At 38.7% G+C, this 24,281-nt stretch overlaps 1 protein-coding gene across 4 annotated transcripts; it reads right to left on the reverse strand.

The window, feature by feature from the left end:
- Window positions 1-9,396: 9,396 nt before the first annotated feature.
- On the reverse strand, window positions 9,397-23,831 carry LOC134385992 (cytochrome c oxidase assembly protein COX18, mitochondrial). Of its 4 annotated transcripts, none has more exons than XM_063107845.1 (6): window positions 23,441-23,831; window positions 21,903-22,003; window positions 18,921-19,084; window positions 18,488-18,609; window positions 16,776-16,883; window positions 9,397-13,868 (listed from the first exon to the last, which is right to left on the reverse strand). In XM_063107845.1, exons 1-6 carry the CDS (start codon window positions 23,780-23,782, stop codon window positions 13,695-13,697), a joined length of 1,011 nt encoding a protein of 336 aa, XP_062963915.1. In that variant the 5' UTR covers window positions 23,783-23,831; the 3' UTR covers window positions 9,397-13,694. The 4 variants fall into 4 exon arrangements, with proteins under 4 accessions (XP_062963915.1, XP_062963916.1, XP_062963914.1 ...); XM_063107846.1 differs by having other exon boundaries at window positions 16,776-16,844; window positions 18,488-18,612; XM_063107844.1 differs by having other exon boundaries at window positions 18,488-18,612.
- Between the last annotated feature and the right edge of the window lie 450 nt (window positions 23,832-24,281).

The following is a 24,281-nucleotide window of genomic DNA, read 5'->3' on the forward strand; positions in this document are numbered from 1 at the left end:
GAGGTACCAAGGGACAACTGTGAATACATTGCCAGAGGAACCCTAAGCCTGTTTTACAAAGGCCGATGGCATCTCCTGAGGTGTCGCCCAGGCAGGAGAACCAGTACCAATAGGAAGTTAGTGCAGCCCTAAAACATAAACCCTGCCCAGTGCCCATCTTACATGTAGCATGGGCACAGCAAAAACTCCTTTGTTACCAGGCCAGGGAGTCTCATGATATTGTGCGCTATGGACTTGCAACCACAATGTGCTTTCCCCTTCTTCCCTGTCCTAAATGGAAACTCATTGTGATTCCACACCCCCCACCCACACACACTTCTTCTATTTATTATTGGATTCTTACGTAGATTTCTTACCATGTAGAATTTCATGAACCTGATTCAGAGGGACACAAATCACTCAAAGACCATGGATCTAGTCAATTATACCACAATAAAACTGAGGAAAGAAAATACAAAAGAGAATTTGTCAGAGTTCTCAACAATTATTTATTGAACAAGTACCATTATAACAATATTAATGGAAACCAAACACGTTTCAAAATAATCAAACTGTATGAGGGTTATTTTAAAAACTTTGTGGAAAAACAGAATTAAAAGGTAATCTGAATCTTTCCATGAACTTTTTAAAATACCTTCATATAAGAAAAACTTGCCCTAATAATATAATTATACAAACAAATCTGCTTTTTCTTTTTCAATATTTCCTTCTGATTTTTTAGTCTCTTGCATACACAACTGAGCATGCTATAATCATATAAATGTGTATAGATACATACACACATATACATATATAGGTATATACACACATATATATAAAATAAAGCTTGGATCTTTTATTGTTAATTCATAGAAATAAAAATCATAGAACTTGTAAAAAAAAAAAAAAAAAAAAAAAAGCCCCAGATCTAAAATGAATATAGGACCTAAAGGAGCAATTGGGCTGTCTCCTGTTAAGGAATAGTTATATTATGTTTTAAATTTCATAGAGATGAGAGAGAGAGAGAGAGACAGAGACAGAGACAGAGACAGAGAGAGACAGAGAGAGAGAGAAAGAGAGAGAATGAGCACTGCTAAGCAGCTAAGGAGTAGGATGGAGAAGTCATGTACCCTTAAAAGATCCATTCCTTCCCAACACTCCATTCATGTGGTTTAGGCTGTAGATTGGATTTACTCTAACTCTGGTTCTGGAAGTGGTGCATATAACCCATATGTGGCCAGTATACTAAACCCCTCACCCCCACACTGAGGTTAGACCAGTTGGTTTAAGCATGGGCAACTATCACAAGCTGTAGTTTCATACTGCTGTTGTGACAAATTACAATTTAGTGACTTAAAACAAATTTATTACTGTACAGTTCTGGAGGTCAGAGTTTAAAATGGGTCCCCAAGGATATGTTACTTATGGAGGCTCTAGGAGAGAATGTTTCCTTGCCTTTTCCAGCTTTTAGAGGCCCTCTGCATTCCATGGCTCATGGCCCCCTTCCTCTATCTTCAAAGCCAGCCACACAGCATCTTTCCTCTTCTCTAACCTCCTGTGAGTATTTTGGGACTACATGGATAATCTAGGATAATCTCCACATCTCAAGAACCTTAATTTAATCACATCTTCAAAGTTCCTTTTGCCATGTAAGGTAACATATTCAAAGGTTCTGGGGATTGGGACATGGACATCTCGGAGGGCATTATTCCATCTACTACACAAGCCAATCAGATCTTCCCTGGAACATCTGCTGTAAGTATAGGAAGCACTAACTGAACGGGTATTTTGAGCACAGAACTACTAGTGGCCATATTTGCACTTAGGACTCAAGAATAGGCCCATCCAAAGAAAAGCAAAGTTGAAATATGAAGAAAAAAGGCTCTGAGAATATTGCTTAAACTCCTAGGATCACCCATGCCTAAAAGCAACATTACCAGTAGACTCTGTGGTTATATTAATATATATGCGTATATATATTCCTTTCTTGATTAAGGTAGTTTAAATTAGGCTGCTATCCAATATAATCAAAAAAGCTTTGTAATCAAACTAAGTGATGGAAAAGCAAGCTATAAATTGGAATTTAGTTGTTCTACATCACTGAATGGGATTTAAAATGTGTAAAAGAACACCATTAGCAATACAAAGCTTCCCTGCTTTTTAAAAGGAATTGTAGAAAAACTTTTATTAGACAAAATTACTGACTTAAAGGATCATATTGCTATTAATGTCATAATATCTGGACTCTGAAGTCCAGAAAAGTTAAGATATACATGGAATACGGCATGGAAAAAATTGGCTAAAATAGATCACTATTTCACATTGGGAATTCAAAATGCTCTAACTGCTGAGTCAGTGCTTGGTAGTATTAATGGTGATGGTGATGGTGATGATGGTGGTGGTGGCTTTTTTAAATTTAAGAAATGGGTATTTTCCCAGAGGACTCGTTCTGTTGCTATGAGAGACCCCGGAACCCTCTGATATTACCACCTAACAGTTTGTCCTTCTCGTGAAATCAGATGAATTAGTACACTGTGAATACTATCTCTTTCTTCAATAACATACTGCAAGGATCTGTATGTCCCTTCCAAGGGTACATAATGCTACAAGAAAAGTGAATATATAATGCTTGCAAAATCATTAAATAGCCTTCTCTATGTGTGTAAAACATGCTTGCTTGCCTTTTTATATATAATATATATGGGAAGACGAAGGAGGTCTTCAAAAGGTTCATGGAAAAATTCATATTATCTTTTAACTCTATTTTTCCATGAACTTTTTGAAGTACCCTCATATATATTTCTTTTATATTAAAAATAATGTAAGAGACCCTGAAGGACTGTGAATCTTCTACTGTGTCCCTGTAACTATTTCTCTCTACTGCCTCCTATACCTTAGGCTCTAACTGTTCTCTACTTCTCTTGATAAAATCTAAATTCCCCAAACCATGGCTGCTAATCTGCACAAATTACTCCTTCTTCTTAGGAGAACATTTCTTTCTCTTTTTCTTTTCTTTTTTTTTTTTTTTTTTTATGGCTGGCCAGTAGATAGATCTGAACAGAGAACATTCTTGATAAATTCTGCAAACTAACTAAACTTCAATTGACATCTCCTGCTAAACCTCTATATATGCTCTCCTCCTCCAAGTTAGAATGTTCCTTTGGAGCCTTTTCTGGTCCAGCACTTTTTAATAAAAATTTACGCTAATTGTGCGCTGGATAGTTACTGTCTATAGCAGAGAGAAAGAGAGTGAGAATCCTTCAGTATACTGAATGAGGTAAGAAGGCTTTGATTTAATATCACTCCAGGTCTACAATTTCTTCCCCAAAGAAATCAAAAAATAATACTTCCCTCCAGTGGAGCACTGTCCTACGTGTAGGCAAAGGTTTGGCTGATAGTAGCTGACCTATGATCTGAAGTCTCAGACCAAACTAACTGATGCCATTTTAGACCTATTTGAAAATCTCTGCCCCAGACCCAGGGCAGTATACATGTAGCTGAATATACATGGGAATGGAAGAGAAGAAAAGCTGTGAAGACCAGTCAAAAGCAGTGTTATTGCAATAAAAGAAAATTAAAACAAAACAAAGAAAAGGTTTAGCTCAGAAAAGTCAACCCCACTTTAGGGTGGAAAAAAAAAAAAAACACCAAGTCTAGAAGAAGATATCTCTGGGACCTCAGGTACCTTTCAGCTGTTATAGAGACTGGTTGAGAATATAAATTCCTTGTATATAATGCTATATCTAAACAACCTCATTATATTTGGTAAGTCTTTGAAGAATAAGAGGGAGATTCTAAAGCAGTAGACCACTTCAAAGAGACAAATTTGAAACTTTCCCTTGATAATTCCCAATTGTACTATCCCCCTCTGAAGTATGTCGGATACATGCTATCTCAGCAAACACAGACCCTTGGAAGAATTTGCTCAAACATGGCTCTGTCCTGTCCACTTTAGTGAACTAGAGATGTTACGGGAGTTAAAAGTGGATTTTTTTGAGGATTTGGATTTCCAGTTCCTCTCACTATTTTGACTTGAGGTTTCCCTTTCACTAGGTGTATATCTCCTGTCTCCTCTGATGACCCCCAGAGGCCTTGGGCACTGGAAGAGGAAGGGAGCCACTCTATCTTGCTCCCTTTGCAGGGAGGAAGCCTGCAGGCAAGTATTCTCTATGTTTGTGGATTGACTACTGTCACTGTACTGACATCTTCTGACCTACATGTTATACACTTATGTATGTGGGGAATGCTTGAGTGTGGTGTTATATGAAGATTCCAAGAGAAGAAATGAAGTCACTACCTTTGCTAGCTAAGAGCCTATGGAATTGCACAACTTTGTATGTATCTCATACATAAACTAGAATTTCTAGCCCTGAGGACATAAATTTATAAAATGAAGAAGTACCATTTTAAGTATGGACTCATAATTACTCCCTAATCTCTGTTCTATATAAATTGGATGCTACCAAGGACTACCGTGAGGTTGTATTCTCAAACTGTAACTTCATCTATTTTCTGCCCGGGATAACACTGGAGATTCAGGTGCCTCACCAGCAAGGACGTAAGGACAGTATGGAACACTGAAGGAGACAAAAAGTAGCAAATAGAAGGGGCACCTACAACCAATGCCTCTCTACCTGGTGTATACAAGGCGCTGAATTATACAATCCTTGACCCATGGCCCATACCTCAGACAGAGGTTGAGGATTGGTGAAGGTCTGCCAGGAACATCTGGAGCTTCAGATGTGAATGGAGGGAGAAGAACTGGGTCTTAATACGTCAGGACGAAGTGGAAATTAAAGCCTTCTCGAATAAATGGGAGCTGTGCTTTAGGAGTGGCATAAGTGATCAATAATTAATATGGTACCACAGCACCCTGTAAACTGGCTGTAGGTACAGCTGCCATCTCTTCAGGAGTGCTGCTGAGGGGCTGAGGGCTATGCATCCTAACTTTGAACACCTGGGGAACAAAAGCACACTGAGAGGTCATGCAGGTGAGCCTCTTCAGGACAGAGAGCCAACCACATTGACTAAAATGTGACTCCTGTGGCCAATGCATTCATTTGAGCATATTACCCACCACGGTGTGTTATCAGGCCTGATTTTAACTAGCAAACCCATAGAATTCTATCCATTAACATTTTTCATAAAATCAGAGAGCAAAATCTGCATATACACTTCTATTAATGGATCATTTTACTCTCTACACTCAAGAAGGACAACATTCTAACACAGGTATTATAGGGAAAAAATAACTTTGCTTTACATGGTCAAGGGAAAGACTGAGAAGTGGTTATTATAACATATGTTTCATTTGGCAGGGATTTTTTTTTTTAAGTCTATTCTCTTTTATACTCAAGGGAATCCGTACCCTAAGAATTTTACTAGAACTTCATTGACAATGCCAGCAACTCTACATACAGAACAAAAATAACAACAGAGCCAAACTGTAGGTTGCTGTGCCTACAGGGCCACCAGGAATCACCTGATCTTTTTTATCTTTGAGTGTATGTCTTGCTGCCATTAAACAGTTTTAGGGTAAGTGACAAGATATCAGAAATATTAAGTTGGCGTAGGGGGTGGGAGAATGAGCATCTTATCCTTTGAGCACTGAGCACTTCAGCACATCACTGATACATTTAAAGACACTTGTTGCTTGGGTACAACACTAGGAATGGCAAGCCAGTTATCATGTCCAACAGTGGCATTTCTGCATTCCAGACATATAAAACAGCTGAGCTAGACACTTATTAATTATATCTAGTGGTGAACAGGGTAGGCTCCCTGAGATGGATGATGTCAGAGACCAGGGTCAGGATTATCTTGGTAAGGCATTTTAATAATCTCCTGCCTACAGGAAGATGGTAGAGAGAGAACATACACTGCCTGAGGCAGACATTAACATTCAAGACAAAAATTGGAGTGATTATTCTAAATAGAGTCAGAAAGGGGCTCTGCTCCCCTTATCACCACCAAAAAGAAGCACGGGGCTACAAATATAGGAAGAAAAAGGGAGATGATATGAGATGGGATGATTCCTTATATGTAGAAAGTGTGGGATATCTACCACTGCAACATGGAAGGCAGAGAAGCACATTCATCTCCACAGATCTTAATTTAGAAGTGGTAGCCCTTAGACCTGCGAAAAAAGACAAATATGTTTCTGAGTAGGGTGAGCTGAGGAATGGGCAAGCACCAGTGCAGGAAAGCTATCTGAATCAAAGGAGCCAGTGACAGCTTTCCACAGAGGGAACAGGGAAGTCCACCCAGGACCTTGGTTAATTCATAATGTACTGGAAGGGCCTGGAGATGGCACCACTTCCCATGTAGCTAGATGCTGCACAATGTGGTACCAATGGACTTGTTAGATACCCCGTGGTCCTTACTGTTGGGATATGTCCTGTACTTCATAATGCCAACAGAGTATCAGGGTTCCCGAACTTGTATGACGTTACACTAATTCCCCCTTTTAATTTTCTTAGCCTGGCTCCAGGAAAGTGTGTGTGTGAGTGTATCTGTTTGTCTGTGTTTCATGGGGGAAATGGAGAGGGCAGAGCAACCTGCCACACTCCCTCATTAGTGAAGTCCCCTCTCTCTCTACTCACCAGGGAAAGAAAAGCATCAAAGGACACAGGGAGGCAAAAACAGACATCTATAAAATAAATAGATTAGATTTAAGAAGTTCCTATGGAAAGTGAGAGACAACTATTAACTGCTCAGAACTGCTAAGCAGACTTGAGGGCTTAGTTTAGGTAGGAAGCCAGGATTACACAGAGGCCTAAGTGACATAATGTTCTCCAGCAGCTCTCTGGCATCCCGGTATAGGCATGGAGAAGGCAGTTACACTGATCAGACTTAGGATTGTCCAGGTGGATGCAACGGAAGGGCAATGGATCAAGGGAGCAGGACACTGGCAAAAATTTGGTTTGAGTTTCAGATCAGGGAATGTAAGCTATACGAGAAAGTAAAAGAAAATAGAGAAAACAGGAACTGCCAGTCACATTGAGATCAAGGAGATGTACTAGGAGTAAGCAGGTGGAAAAGTTTGAAGATTAAATGGTTTTGGTTAAGAGTGAAATGTTTGAATTTATGATATTAAAAGTGATGAGGGTAAAGTATACTATTATCTCCACTGTTCTTTCTTTGAAATTTTTCATAATTAACAGAGAATGTAAGAGGTGGAGCACTTTCTGGTAATGAATTAGGTCTAGGAAAAAGCCATGAAAATGGGTGACTGAAGAGTTAAGCTGAGGTCACTAGAGTTCATGTCTTAGAGCAAGGAAGGAACAGATACTCACTGAAGCTCATTTAACTTAAAATGGGGTGTAATGGAGGGAATTGTGTCTCTTCCCCACCTCCCCACCAAATATATCTTCAAGTCCTAACCCCTAGCACCTGTGTTACTATTATCTTATTTGGAAAAAGGGGTTTTGCTGATGTAATCAAGTTCAGATGATGTCATACTGGATTAGTTAAATCCAAAACTGAGGTCATCATAAGAGGAAGGATAGAGATTTTGATATACAGAAACAGGGGACACACAGGGAAGGTGATGTAAGGACAAAGTAAGAGACTGTACAAGCCAAGGAACGCCAAGAATCACCTACCACCAGAAGCTAGAGGAGGAAAATGGAACAGATTCTCTTCTCCCTCAGAGCCTCCAGAAGGAACCAACCCTGACATCACCTTGATTTCAGACTTCTGGCCTCCAAAACTGAGAGAAAAATTCCTACTGGCTTTAGCCACCAGTTTGTGATACTCTTTTCTGGCAGCCATAGGAAATTAATGCATGGTGGGGAGTATGGGGAGTGGAGTGTAATATAAAGGTACAGATGTATATCATAAACACCGAAGAACAGAAATTAAAATACAGCCAAGGGACTTTTGGTATACAGAAGAGTATCCACCCCCAAAGATGGGCACATGTTAATCCAACAAACGTGAATGTTTGAGTCTAAATAGCAAAAGAGACTTTGTAGATGTGACTGAATTAGGGATTTTGAGATGGGAAGACTATCCTGGATTGTTAGAGAAAACCTAATATAATCACATGGGTCGTTGTGAGAGAGAGGCAGGAGGATTGGAATGAGAGGAGGAGATGCAGCAACAGAAAGAGGTTGGAGTGAAGCAGGGTCATGAGCTAAGGAACTCGGGCAGCCTCCAGAAGCAGGACAAGGCAAGGAAATAAATTCTCTCCTAGGGCCTCCAGAAGTAATGCATACCTGCAGACCCATTTTAAATTTCTTTCTTCCAGAACTGTAAGATAATACATTTGTGTTGTTTTAGGCCACTAAGTTTGTGGTAATTTGCTACAGTAGCAACAGGAAACTAATACATGGCTGAAATTTCAAATTTTGAAATTCTGGCCATTCACTTTACTTCTTGGTAACCAATGTCATGCCTGAAATTCCAAAGTTTGTATGCTGTAGTACTGCAATTTATATCCCAGAGGGAAAAAACTACATTCTTTAATTTTTTTCTGGGGTTTGCATTTCCACTGCTTAATCTGATATTGGGGCAATTTAAGAGGTGATTCCTAAAGAAAAAAAAAGTTATTCCTGGGAACCTCAGGGGAGGAAAATAAAGAGGCATAAGGGCGATTTAAGAATGTGTGCAAAATACAGAAGTTACTAAGGTTCATTTGGCACTCATTTTTTTCCATTTTTTTCACACAAATTACAATTTCCCCAATGTCATCTAGGACTGTGATACCTCCTCTGAGATGTTCTTTAGCTTGAGTGCTCTTAAAGATACCTGAAAAGGCTCCTCCCCAAGTTTGGCTTTCCCCTCAAGGTTCTTAATGCAGTTTTTCAACGTCTCCTGGGTTATCTGTGAGGGTAGAAATTAAGAATTTTGATTTTCTTTTGCAAGCCCCACCTTTTCCACTAATGACATCTGACCAGGATAGGATTTATTCAGGCTCTCTCATGATGGTCCCAGAAAAAAGTAATTTGGGGTCATTTCGGGTATGCCAGTTACACCTCCTAATATATTCTTGAGCTTGGGTATCATAATGGTATACTATAAATTGGTATACTATAAATCTAGGAGTGAGTCTCCCTGACTCCAAATGAGAGTACCCATAAAAATGTGACTCTGGCCTAGAGACAAAAATAAGGCCCACAGGAAAAATAAGATGACCCCTTTAAGGGATGGAGCAGGATAACAAAAACTATGGTCCCCACCTGAAAAAAATGAAAGCCTTCCTGAAATCTGCAGGGCTCAGGGCAGAGCTCTGCCAGGAGTCCCTCAGCAATTGAGGGGAGATAGGTGGGCCAGACAGCAAGATGTCAAGGGGTCTTAGCATGTGTGTCCTGTCCCTGTTCAGTTGCCTACCTCCCCTAACCTTTAAGCTCTGGAACTGCTCCAGACCATGACAAACTGTTGGGGGAATAAGAACCAAAAACCACACACTTGCAATTTTCTGGAATATGACTTGTTTACTAAAAAATTTGCATGGAGAAAGGAATTAGGGAGTATTTACCAGCCTGAAGTCAGGTGACTACTTCACCACAGTTTACAATACACCAGTTTTCTTTATACATGAGTACATCCCAAGATCCCAGCCACCCTCTACCTTATCAGAAATTATTTTGGGATCTGGGAGGAAGGTCCTTGTACCCTCAAACTTATTGTATATATTGAAAAACAATTTCAAGTTTGAAAGTTTGAATATGGGAGAGCAGTAAGAAAATAGGTAAAATATACATTTGAGAAAAGATACAAACATACATTTTGAAATCAAGGAGAATCACAGCAAACAAGGTAAAATATGCACATGAAAGTGGGATTCACTTTTGAAAAGGGAGTGTTTGGAGATAAGAAAAACCAAAGGTATTTTTTCCTACTCTCTCAATATAGACTACCTCTGGTCGCCAATGTGTGGGGATTTCTCCCCACCAGCAACCAGTTCTGAAGCAGACACCAGTTGGGTGTCCTCAAATTCAAATTCAATTGTGACACTATTTACCTGGACGTAGCATCAGATCCCACAGGTGAGGTCTCAGTCCCATAAGATTATCCCCCACTTTAGACGCCAATCTCAAGCCCCAAGTTGTGTCCTGTTTTTCTGACTGCCAGACCCCCTCCTTGGGTTTCATGAGTGGCTCAGAGAACCTAGGGAAACACTTATGTTACCAGTTTATTACAAAGTATATTACAAAGGACTCAGATGAACAGCCAAATGGAAGAAAAGCACAGGGCAAGGCATGTGGGAAGGGGTGCAGAGCTTTCATTACCTCTCCAAGAGTGCCAACTTCTAAGAACCTCCCCATGTTCAGCTATCAGGAAGCTTCCCAAACCCAGCCCTGTTGGGTTTTTATGGAAGCTTCATTTAGTCATGACTGATTAAACCACCAGCCACAGGTGATTGGTTCAACCTTCAGCATTTCTCCCTCCCCAGAGGTTGGGGGGGGGCTGAAAGTCCCAACCCCTTAAAAATCATAGCTTGGCCTTTCTGAAGACCAGCCCCCATCTAGGGACACCAGTCATCTCATTAGCATACAAAAGACACTCTTATTACTCTAGAGATTCCAAGGGTTTTAGGAGTTATATGTCAGGAAATAGGACGACCAAATATATATTTAACAATATCACAGGGAGTCACAGCACTCCTTTATATTTTAACTTTCAAAGAAAGTGACAAACAGGGTGGGGAAAGGAGATGATTTCTTATCACAATATGAAAAATATCTTAATCAGTACAAAATGACACACACAGCAAAGGCCAAGTTGTTCCAGAGTTAGCTGTATCTGCCAAAATTTTTCTCAAGATCCCTTTCTCCTTTTTACTGTAATACAAACAACACGCACATTTCTGCCTCTGCTTCCTTGATTGTACACATGTTGCAAATATAGTCAATTCTTGTTATTTGTGATAGTTATGTCCTATGAAGTCCATAAACAACTGAATAAGTAAATACTGAACATAATCGTTTAGATTAAATGCTCCTAGGGAACATACAGGGTTAGGTTCCTGTAAGCCTTGACATTTTTCTCAATAGATCGATTTAATATATGAGAGTACTTTAAGAAGTTCATGGAAAAATTAGTGTTATCTTTAAATTCTATTTCTCCATGAACTTTTCCAAGTACCCTTATATTGTTGATTCAATAACACTGAACTCTCTGCCAAGAGCACTGTAACTCATGCATGAATGAAGTTTATTATTGAATCAACTCATGCATGAATGAAGTTTATTTAACACACATATTTTGTCCTTAAAGCACATAACAGCCTTCTTAAGTCAGGAACATTAGGACAGCACTTTGGTACAACACTTGGAAGCCATTTTAAACAGCAAAATCACCAACAAAAAGCAAAGAAATGAGAAAAACATAGCATTAAAAGACCACAAAAAGGACACAAAGTTTATTGTATGAGAGCTGAAACAAGGCAGACTGTTCTTTGACCTCTGTTAGGAACATATGCATAAGGTGACTCAAATTTTTGTTCACAAATGACCTCGAAAGCACTGCAAATATTGATTTTGGGTTTATAAATAAATTTAGCAAGTAGGCAAATCTCCACGTAATGAAAATCAACTGTACAGAAGTTTCAATTCCTTCACTGTGATTGGCAACCACAGTTCCCTCATTCCAGGCAGTCATAAACCAGGACTGGGAATTGAGAAAAAGAGAACCTGTACTAGAGTCTGGGAAAGGGAGGAGGAGAGGAAATAACGAAAGGTTAATAGACACAAAATTATAGCTAGACAGGAAAAATAAGTTCTAGTGATATACAGTAGTGCTAGGCATCTATAGTTAATAACTTATTGCTATGTTCTCGAATGGATAAAAGAGAGGAGCTCAAATATTCTCAAAAATTCTCAAAAGAAATGACAAGCGTTTGTGATAATGAATATGCTAACTACCCTAATTTGACCATTATACATTGTATACATGTACTGATACTCAACTCTGTGCCCCACAAATATGTATAATACGTTTCAATAAAAATAAATAAATAAATAATTTCTTTATTTAATAAAAAAAAGAGAAAGAGAACCTAGTCTCAGCTGACACCGTCTAACTCTAAATTCTCAGTGGGCTGCAGTAACATGACAATCAAAATTCTTACCTCTATATATTGTTAATTTTTTATATTAAAACACTTGATAACTTCATTAAGAACCTCGACTAAGATTTCATAGATGTCACTCAAAGAAATCACTAATTAATTTCATTTGAGTTTTTATTTTACTGTAAAACACTGAGATGGGATGACAGGGTTTCTCAGGATCGGGTCCATATTTTAACTCAATGAAAATTTATAATTTATAATCTTCTCAAAGGCCTGTCAAATTTACTGTTTATTATCTCATTCAGAATTAGTTTTAGCATCTTTTCAACTTAAATAAGCAACTAGATCCACAATTTATATTACCTGTCAATTTTTTCCTATATTAAACCTCTATCATTGTTTAAACCCATTACAATATTTAATCCTTCCAAATAAACAACAGTTTAAAATCACCTCCATAATAGACAGCTGCAATTCTGGTTTTCTTCCTCTGACTAAACAAACTGAATGCTTAAGATTTTCCACTTTGGCCTCTAGCAGTACATAGTGCAAAACTGCATTCTAGACTTCTTAAATTATAGAGAAAGAAATGTACACTTTCTGTATTCTTTCAAAGAAGGACTGGGAGGCAATATTGTTATTTGTCCACTTCTGTTCCTTATAACAGAATACCTGAAAGTAGGTAGTTTATATGAAAACAAAGTTTATTTCTTACAATTTGGAGGCTGGGAAGTCCACAGTCCAGGGGGTGCATGGGGTGCGGGGCTTCTTGACATTGATAACTCTACACGTCACATTAATGGGATGAGCAAGAGACAGCTAATCTCCTCACTTACTCTCCTTTTAGAGCCATCAGAACTTCACCCATTACCACCCCTTCATTCATCAATGTATTAACCCATTCACAAGGGTACAGCCCTCACAATCTAATCACCTCTTAAAAGACCCCACCTTTCAATTACCACAATTGTATTTCCCTCTGTGTTAACACAATAGCAATGAAGACTAAGTTCCCAATTATGAACCTTTGGGGCACACATTTAACCCACAGCAATTATATACCATATTCAGTACTTATATGCATGGACTACTCTATTGCATGTGTTTCAAGTCCTTTTTTTTCCAACCACACATTAACTCAACATCAATGTATGTTCCATCAGAATCAGTTTCTTAACTAGGAGTTGCCAGAAGATCTTCAGGGATGTCAGTGAAGGTCCCCATGTTGTGAGTCCAAGGACTTTTCTGAAAAGAAAACTATACATAGCCTTTTATCAGATGTTCACAGGTCTATAATCCTCCCCACCTCCAAAATATTAAAAATCACCTCACTGAATACTCTTATTTTACAAAACTTCAACGTGTGGGACTGACTGTTTAGTAAAATTTGACATCATTCAGTATCCAATCCTGTTGTCCAAATTACTGGCACCCCCTAACAAGTATTAGTTTTATAAACAGGGATAGACACTTTGGTTCCATTTTTACTTTTACAATTAAGCATACTACATTTCTATCACTTAAAATATTTTAGTTATTGTCAGATATAACCGGATTACATCTTAACCCATAGTACTTCACAGAGTTCATGATTTAAAATAAAGCCAAATTAAATAATACTTGAATTCTAAATCTAAATACATTCAGGCGATAGTGACACTTGCAATTGTTTCAAAATTATTAGACAATATATCATTCATTTTCTTGAAATGAACTTAGAATAAAAGGCAGCAAAAAGGTCTTTATAAGGAGTGTCTGAATCTGATTTGGTCAACGGTATTCGGCAAAGTTGGCGAAATCCAGGAGAACGGAGCAGCAAGTTCTGGAAAAGGCCCATGAAACTGGAGCATAACCAGTAGAGAACAATTGACTATAACGAGAAGACATGAATATTAGAACCTGTAAATTCTCCAGGGACACCAAAGGTCCAAAGATAGGAAGGAAATTTTTTAAAAAAGACAATTTATGTAAACAGAATTATATCAGGACTGAGGCAAGATCTGCAGCAGCTATTAGAAACCCATGACAGACCTAACAGATATGTTAAAAAGGCTGAAAGGAAGATGAAAAATCAAAAAGAAAACAAAAAGAGGTACTTATGGTAGAAAGTGGATGAAAGAGAGCAACTCCCAGACAAAGGCTCAAAAGGGATCTCACCTCCCCTCTTTGACCATTAAACATATTTTTTCCCCACCAACAGTCCTGACAAGTTGCTTATATTGAAGGTGGGATACTGGGGGTGTCGAAATTTATGATGGGAAACAGCCTCTCTCGACCTTTTTTTTCCCCATACAGTCATCTATTTTACACTTTTTTCCCAGTAAACAGTTTCTCAGTGTAGCCAGGAATGCATTTTCTTTGCCCTCTTCTGAGACAAACAGTCTCAGCATCATCTTCATCTTTCCTTTTTTATTACCACTCTGATTGTTTATTTAGGTCAATGACTAAGCTCTGCAGCCTCTCAATACAATCCTATATATACATCTATTCCAAACTTTTCTTTGGAATCAGAAGGTAATCAGGCCCCAAAAACAGAACCATGTGGTTGTTGAACCATGTACCGGTCCCAGAGTTAAACTGCCTAAGTTTGAATCCTATTTGCCATTTATTTGACTTCCGGTAAGTTATTTTTCTTGTTTCAGTTTCCTCATCTATAAAATAGGGAAAGTAACTGTACCTATTTCAGAGGATTGCTGTGACGAATAAATAAGATAATCCACAGAGTGGTAAGCAAAGTATTCACCCACATCAAGCACTTTTGCATTTGTTCCAAAGCCAGTTTTTAGGGGCATAAAGTAACATATCCTCAAGGCAGATAAGCACAGTAGTTAAGAGCAGGAGCCAAACTGCCTGGATGTGTATTAAGACTCTGCCACTTAATAGCTAGGTGACCTTGAATGAACTACTTAACCTCCCTATGACTTAGTTTCCTCATCGCCAAAGAAGAGATTACAATAGTACCTACCTTAATGCACTGTTGGGAGAATTATATGTAGTAATATATGTAAACCATTTAAAACAGTGCCTGGCACAAAGTCAATGTTGAATAAACAGCTACCATCATCACCTGACTTATCCACCAACCAAAAAAGTACCTCAGCCCAAACACAGCAGACTACACACTAAATATCAATCCCCCTTTTCCTTAGTAACAAAATCCTAAGTTTTAGCGGGGCACACTGCCATTTAACAAAAAGATTACACTTCCCAGCCTCTTCTGCAGCTCGGTATGGCCACATAATTAAGATGTAAGCACAACTGTTTGGTCAGATATCAGGAAAGCCTCCTGATAGGGACTGACTGCACTTGAACCCTTTACCATTCCTGCAAGATAATAAGCTCCAACAGCCATTACGACCATACTGGGGGCTTGAGGACAGAAATCACAGAATGATGTGGATGATGGAATAGAAAGACAGAAGCAAGGATGGGTCTCTCATGTCTTCACGGAGTTGCCACATCTTCCCTAAACTGCCTAACTCTGAATTTCCTATATTTAAGAGAATAAACTCGGGTATATAAGATACTATTTTTTAGAACTCTGTCACTCACTTTGAACCCAGTCCCTCACTGAAACTACACTGCTCCTATTTTATTTCATCTGGGGGTTTCCTCAGTTATAATTGACACTTTTTCTCTCTAGAAATGTAGTGAATCTATACTGTTGTAATTCTATGGGGTAATTTACATTACTATTTTTATGTAAAAAGTACCATAATAGAGGGCCAGCCCATGGCTCACTTGGGAGTGTGTGGTGCTGATAACACCAAAGCCATGGGTTCGGATCCCTATATAGGGATGGCCAGTTAGCTTACTTGGGAGAGCGTGGTGTTGACAACATCAAGTTAAGGGTTAAGATCCCCTTACTGGTCATCTTTTTAAAAAAAAACTACTATAATAGGCACATAGGCACTTGATGTTATTTCATTAATTCTTACAGACATTATGATGTCTATTTTAGAGATGAGGAAACTTACTTATTTTGCCCAGGATTAATGACAGTACTACGTCCAAGTGACAGTTTTAAAAATACATTTTGATCCTCAAAACATATGGCTTCAGATTCCTCAAAGAAGTACGGTGAAGTGCTTTTATATATGCTGATATAACCCTAGTACTAGCAACAACTGAATTCTACTTTATGGTCTATGTGTTGGCTCTGAGTAAAGATGGAGATACACCTGACATAGCTTTTGCCGTCTTAACAACTTCCGAAGTATCTGTGGGAAATAATGCAAAAGAATGAAATAATTGCAAACATCCTTTGTCCATTTCCAGCAAAAGTTTAATTGGGTATAACCAGGGACAAGTGTACCCATCTCACAGGGTTGTTATGAGGTTAAATAATATTATATATGAACCCATATAGGCTTGGCACAAACTTTTGTTTCTTTTTTAAGTGCTAAATTCTTTGGTCCAGTCTATACAGGCAGAAAGAATTCAATATATCAACTAATCAAACAAAGCAAATACTATATTCATGGTATTGTACAAGGTACTTTGCAAAATTTTTCTAAAAGAGAAAGATAGGAAAATGGAGTCTGAATTATTAGGAGAGTTATCACACATTCACATAAAAGAAGATTAATCAAGCCCAAGAAATATTCAAGTGTCACTTGGTGATAGAGACAGTTAGATTAATTATTACAGACACTCCGAAATCAGTGAGGAATCAAGTAGTCAGGGGAAGCTTAACGGAAGAGGCAGGATTCCAGCCAGTCTAAGCTAAGGACAGAGAGGATTTAGCACATGCTACACAATATTGGTGCTTACTCACAGATGGTACTGTTGCAGCAATTGGAATCATCAACACTGATACTGCACGGACAAAGTATGTAATATACGTCTGAAAATGAGACATTCCAATTTTTTGTAGAGCAAAAATCTGAAGGGGTAGAATATATACACACACAAGTTTATTAAAATGCATAAGTCAGACGAGCTTTAAAATACAAACTGATTTTTGACTGGCCTCCACCTACACTTTAGTAAGAGCAAAAAGAAATAAAAAATAAAAAAACCGATGAATTTATATGGTTGATCATCCATCTTTTAAAAAACTTAATAATTATAGCTGGCCAGTTGGCTGAGTTGATTAGAGCATGGTGCCAAGGTCTGGGGTTCATTCCCTGTACTGGACAGCAAAAAAAACCCAAAAAACAAAAACCAAAAAACTCCTTAATAATTACACAAAAATTCTTAAATGGAGCTTGAAGAGTCCCTTGAAGATAGGTACTATGTATGAATGATTGCCCTTGTTTTTCGGCCCCTGAGTACATGGAGAAGGTACTCACTACATGAAGCAAGGGTAAGAACCAAGGATAGGAAAAGCAGTTATGATTTTGAAATACTTATTTAAGAGACAGTATAGTGTAATAATTATGACTCTATTGCCAAACTACTTAGGTTCACATGACAGCCCTGCATTTTCACTTGCTATGTAACTTTGTAGAAGTTATTTAACCTTTCTGTGCCTCACTTTCTTCACCTTAAAACAGTACACACCTCAAAAGATTAGTCTAAGAATTAAATGAGTTAATTCATGTAAATTGCTTACAAAAATGTCTAGCACATACCATAAGTTAAGTAAGAATAAGCTTTTATTAGTTGTTAGATGGTACAGAGGAAAAGACTACAGGACTACCATTAATACATTGTGAACGTGTATTTATCACGTCCTTCTTTCTACCAAATATGCACTGAATACCAAGCACATTCAGAAGACTATGCTAAATGTTCTTAGGGAAACACATTTAAACTACACATAAAATCTTTCCTCAAGAAACTTTCACCCAAGACCTTAGATTCTATCATCTTTATTCTCCTCATCTGATAAAATAAGGGGTATATTAGATTTTCCAAACAGGAACCAGTGGACATGAGGTTAGATCTAAACTGAAGTATATCATTCCTAAGGTTTATTCCAGTTCCATCTATATTCTACCCAGAGCCTGAGAACAGCTCTTTATGTAATTATGAGCATGCTTTCCCTAAACTGTTGAGTAAAGCAGCATGGGATAATGCCTAAGACATGACTGAGAAGTCATATTTTATATGTTATATATTTTTCCAGTTCAGCTTATAAAGAAATTCAGTGACTTTTCTGAGGTCACATATTAAACATACACACAAACCACCACTCTATTGTGGGAATAAAACCTGACTGATAAGGTATCTTAATTACTGTCTTTACCAAAAGCAAATCACAAAATTGTGTATATTAGAATCATACAATTTTAAAGCTGAAAGAGACTTTGGAAGAGTTCTAATTCAGCACTCTTATTTTAATTATGAAAATTCTGAGGCCCAGAGAGGTTAAGCAACTGACTTAAGTCAATGGCTGATCTGGGACCAAAAGCCAGAGTCTCAATTCTAGCTCAGAGCTATCTCTACCAACTCAATTCATCCATGTATATTTGATGTCAAAACAGCAGCAACAAAAATCCCAATGATTTAAACGGCAAACAAATTTCATTTAAGACCACTGACCTCCACTATTAATAAGTTGATGACACCAATGGAGACAGGCAGAATCCAAGTGGAATCCAGAGCGGTGAGGTCAGGAAACCAAAGGACCCCACCAGTAGCTAGCTGTTCCTGAACAGAAAAACCTGCTGAAACAGTTTTATAAATAAAACAATAGAATTCTTAAAAATAACAAAAGGAAATATACAAAACATAAGTAGTCTGACAATTCTAATAAGCTACCCCTCACACTAAATATTTATATTGGTTTTATTTAGGTTATTTTTATTCAGAACGTAATTTTTTTCCCCTCAACCCAGCTAGTCTGTATACCCTTGTAAGGAAGATATTAAATGTATCCTAATTATATAAAGTATGATTTTTTTTTTTTTTTTTTTGAGTACAAAGACAATGTTAGAGAATATATTTGGGAGAAGCAAACTTCTATAATAATTACCTTCTGAATGTGTTGCCCCTGTACTAAAATTTCGGAGGGCAACAGATATGAAGATCCACATTGGAAGCTGAATCCAGAACAACACAGTGGCTTTGAAAGGGTGACAGTTATCCCGAACATACAGCTCTGAAACAAACCTCCTCATATACTTTAGATAAGTGAGCCTGGATTGAGGGAAGGGGGAAAAAGCGAAAAGAGAAAAATGTCATTTGACTACCAACAGTGCTTCATCCCCCTGTCACAAATATACACGTGATGTAGTTATTGCCTAAATGATTTGTACAGGGGTTTTAGTTGTCATAAAGGTTGTGTTACCGGGCTGCCTAAACAAAAGACAAATGAAGCCTATTACTGAAACTTCTATAGCAATGTACACAAATTACATAACAATCTGATAAAACTGACACTGTCAGACTACAAGCTTTGTCTCTGGTGGTGTTCAGCCAATTAACCTTTATTTTTTTTAATATTGTTAAAAATATTTACTTTGATAAAGCCTATCATAAATAAATAATGACAGATTTCACTCTGCCACAAATGCATCTGTAAAGAGCCCTGTGCCATCCAACTGGTGGTCATCTGAACTAGTCTCATCTCTTATGCCAGAGCATAAACCTTCCATGCTGTTCCTATCCACTGATTGCTTCCAAATCCAGATGACCAAACAGACCCTTATCTCCAAGGAAAATAGGCTCAAAACAGTTGGTTCAGGCATTTCAAGATCTGCACCCCTCTAAAATTCCAATCAAGTAAATCAGGAGAGGAATAAAGCCATAGCAGATGGCAAACTGGCAGCCCTTGAAGAGCTGCTGCAGCCTCTGCTCAGCTTCCCCATGACAATGGCAGGGCAATCCAATTAGCTTTTAACAAGAAAAATTTCACTGCTGACATGGTATAACCACAAAAAAATATCAGAAATACCAAAGCTGAAAGCACATTTTACTCAAATTTCTCCACTCTCTGAATATACTTTTTGTAGCTATGTGGTTTTGTATTGTGTATGCTCTTGGCCTGTCAAAATGGTCTCCATTTTTCAATCAACTCTCTCATGAAGATTTTACTAATCTGTTTCTCTGTTAAGCATTTTAGTTACTCTTGCTCTTAAGTCTTACTTTCTAGACAACAGTCTCCTTCAGGCACAAGTGTTGGGTCTTATTCATCTTTAAATCTCTTGTATCATACATTTTGTACAAGGCAGGCATTCAATATTTTTGCTGAATTTAACCAAATTATAGTGTACTGAATGAATTAAGACAGTATACACAGACATTCCAGGCCCTTTGTTATTTAGCGTCTGCTTATTCTTCCAACTTTATCTCTTGTTATTCCTCCATAGGCATCTGCATACTCTGGCCCCTGAATGACTTTAGGTAATCGAACAAATCAGACTCCCACATCAGCATGCCTTTGAAAGTACTGTATCATTTGTATGGACAGCCCATTCTCCTGGCTATCCACTTGACAAATTCTCATTCACCCTTCAAGACTCAGTACTATTGTAAATGCAGGAAGCCCTCAGATGTATCTTCCTAAAAAGCCACTCAACTTTTGTAAGAAGGTATCTGGACAACCATCCAGCCAGCACTGCATAAACAAGGCGCCACAAGTCTTACCTAGGCTGCATTTATAATCCAAGTGAGCAGCTGCTAATCCGTTCTTTTAGCCTCTACCTGTAATTCTCAGATTTCTCTGACCAGTATAATTTCAAAACTATAAATTTATCAACTTTCAGTTCTACCAAGTAGAGACATTAAGCTATCACATTGTTTTTTTTTAAATCAGACCTTTTCAACACAAAAAAAGATGGCCACAATCTCATATTAAAGATAGCTGCCAAATTTACACCTATATAAATAGATAACTATATATAACACATATTCATACTACAAAGCCCTTATTTTTATTTTTATTTTTTATATTTTTTATTTATTTTGTGTGTGTGGCTGGATGGTACAGGGCTCAAACTGTTATTTTTCTTTATGGCTTGCTTTTTAAAAAATGTATTTATTTTTAATTGAAACATTAATTGTACACATTTATGTGGTACACTTATATTTCAATACATGTATACAATGTGATGATCAATTAGCATATTCATCATTGCAAAAATTTATCATTTTTGAATAAGAAGATTTGAACTCCTCTCTTCTAGCCATCTGAGAACATACAATAAATTATTGTTAATTACAGACGACTAGCACTACTGTACACTACTAGAATTTATTTTTCCGATCTAGCTGTAATTCTGCATCCATTAAGCAACCTTAATTTTTCTTATTGCTATGAACTGGTTAACACTTTGTCAATCAAGGAACAGAATTTGGGAAACTAAGTAGTAGCTTAAGTTGATTGAAGGAGGAAAACTTAGAAGTCCCCAGTGAATGACTGCAGGCATCCTTGGACATGCACAGTCAAGAACACTTGGGCAAGGGCTTTCCAAGAACCCGGGGGAGAAAACCACACAGAATAATCACAGCGTATGGAAAGCACCTTGGCTCTCCAAGTGCTTCTACCATGGCATTCTACATTTTCTAGCCCATTCCTGTGGGCTATTACCTGCGGCATCTTTTAGAAAAGGTCAAGTTTGTAAATAATCTGCCATTTGTTGACCAATATCCCAACAGAACAGCAAAGTATCTTCACTCTGTGAAGGCATCTCTGACTTTCCTTGATGACCTAGCCCCTTGTACATAATCTTTATACAGTACTTAATTCACTGCCATTATTATTTGATTTCAGGTCTGTCTTTTTCAGTGTGCTAGAGTCCCTCAAGAACAGAAACATGCTCTTCTTCTTGTTTCTCCTTTTTTTACTTTCATTTCTTTGCTTTGCTTTTATAGCCACATATGACTTGTTAAAAATATTAAAGAGTAAAAGAACTACTTTAATGCCAAAGCTACAGAATACCAAACCTGTAATTAACATCACCATTAACACATTTTATATTTATTCATGGTCTTAATATGCATAGAATTAGTTCACCTGGCAACTCTTTTGGACCACCCCAACTGATGTGCACGAACTGCAACTTCTTGGTTCAGATGCCTGGCAATGTTTTTAATTTCCGGCTGCAAATTTTCTACCTAGCTGAAAAAAAAACATAACTTATTACAAGCACATAAAGGATCTTTATTCATAACCACTCATAATTTTACTCTCTATTCCCTTCACTCATTTAAAAATGTGGTTTACTGATCACGTCAAGAAACCTTAAATCTAAGCATAAGATGCTAATTTGCTTAACATGCTCTCATTCACAACCAAACTCAAATTCCAGCTTGTATACTTAGCTGTGTGATTCTGGGCAAGTTACTTAGCTTCTAAAATCCTGTTCCCTCACACAAAAAATATGTAACAGCACCTACTTCACAAGGTTATTATAAGGATTAAATGAGAACTGAACCCTGGGCATTACTATTCCATCCCTAGATTTCCCAGTAATGTAAACACAGAAAATCGTCTATTAAGTCTTTAATGCACTCTGTGATAGCCACAAATCAAAAATAAAAATTGCATTTATTCCTGCCCTGTGTTAATTCCTCCTGTAAAGTAGCTCACTGTCTTAATGCTGCTGCTGATTCCCTACTTGTTTTGCTGTGGGTTTTCCTAATCATAAAACAGTAGCCCTCCATTATCCATGCTTTCTTACCTGCAATACAGTACAACAGATATTTTAAGAGACAACTTTTATTTATTGTAACTGTTTTGTTTTATTATGTTAATCTCTTACTGTGCCTAATTTATAAATTAAACCTTACCATAAATATGTATGTGTAGGAAAAAACAGTATATATAAGGTTCGATATTATCCGTGGTTTCAGGCATCCACTGGGGCTCTTGGAACATTATACTCCCAAGATAAGGGTAGACTACTGTAATCCGAAAACATGAAAGCCATTATTCTTGAAATGTCACATATGAATAATCCCTTGTTTTCAAAGCACTTTAACCCATATAATCTGATTTGATCTCACAACATCGTGAAATAGGCAAAAACGGTACTGCCATACTGATTCCACAGAAAACAGAATGAAGCACCCACAAGGTCGTTACGGCAATTGACCAGACACAGGCTTACAGGTGGTAAGGCCTAAATAAGGAATCAAGTTTACAAACTGCTAGCTCAAGGAGTTACTTTCTAGTAAGAAAGATCAGTTGGAATACTTTGGGAGGAAAGATACACAGACATACCGGCTGTTAAAATTTTACGACTGCAATTTTATAGGTTTCTCCGCACAATTTCTGCTATTGATTCCTTTGTTTCAATTCGATAAGAGCCAGTTTAGTAACCACTTGTGCTTCGAGCACAAACCAAGTAGGGCAAAGGAAATGACAGGTACATGTCACCAAACATCTCTTATTTAACATATCCAATACTAGTTAAAATTTTTAGCAATAAAGTGGTCACGATGATTCTGATTCCGGCAATATCCGGGGCTCCATAGCCCAGCGTGGACGCCGGCGTTCATCCGCCGCGGCGGCGGACGCGCAGGGTACACGCCCGGCTCAGCGCCCCTCACCTTGGACAGGATGTAGTGCTGGTAGGCCGCCAGGGGCAACGTGACAACAACGCGCAAGGCCACGGTGGTGAGCAGAATGCTGCCCCACCAGGGCAAGCCCGTGGCGGCGTGCGCGCCAAGCAGCACTTCCTCCGCGCCCCGCACCGGCGCCGACGCTGCCAGGGCCTCGTACCAGCCGCCCGCGCCGCCTGAGCCAACTGTAGAGACTGAGGCCACCGCCCACACTGGGAGAGCGGGGCGCTTGGCGCCACTCGTTGGGACCGGCGCAAGCAGCGGGCCCCCAGCCTGGAGCTGCAGGGCAGGCAACAGACGCGGCCACCGACAGCCAAGTCGACACAGCATGTCTGCGCCAGGGCGGAACTCTAAACGCGAGCCCAGCAGACCAGCGACAAGCACCGCTAGCCCGAGGCCGTCACGAGCATGCGCCACCCGCCGCACTGGAGATGACGCAAGAAATAGGGAAGTCCCACCTTTCCCACGCGGCAGTGGGCAAGCCTACTGCGCACACACGGAACTTTCCCGCTGCTGGGTGGGGAGCTCATGGGGGACCTGGACCGGAATTACTAAGCCAGGGGCGTGGCCTACTGCCCTGGACCGGGAGGGGCGTTCTCTTGGGAGTGCTAGCCTTGTGAAATCATTCTTTAGCGTGTACCTTTACATTCTTTTTCTCGGAAGCTAATGTCATTTGTAGAGGAATACCGCTTGGTGGGTAGTTTTTGTGACCGGAAGCTGGTCCCGCACCTCTTTACATGCACGTGATTGCTTCCTGTAGAGAGTACGATTGATCATAGTGCCCGAGTCAACACTGCTGACATACCAGCTTGAAGAGCGACACGTGTTC

Source organism: Cynocephalus volans, chromosome 9, assembly GCF_027409185.1.
Source record: "Cynocephalus volans isolate mCynVol1 chromosome 9, mCynVol1.pri, whole genome shotgun sequence".
Lineage (NCBI taxonomy): Eukaryota > Metazoa > Chordata > Mammalia > Dermoptera > Cynocephalidae > Cynocephalus > Cynocephalus volans.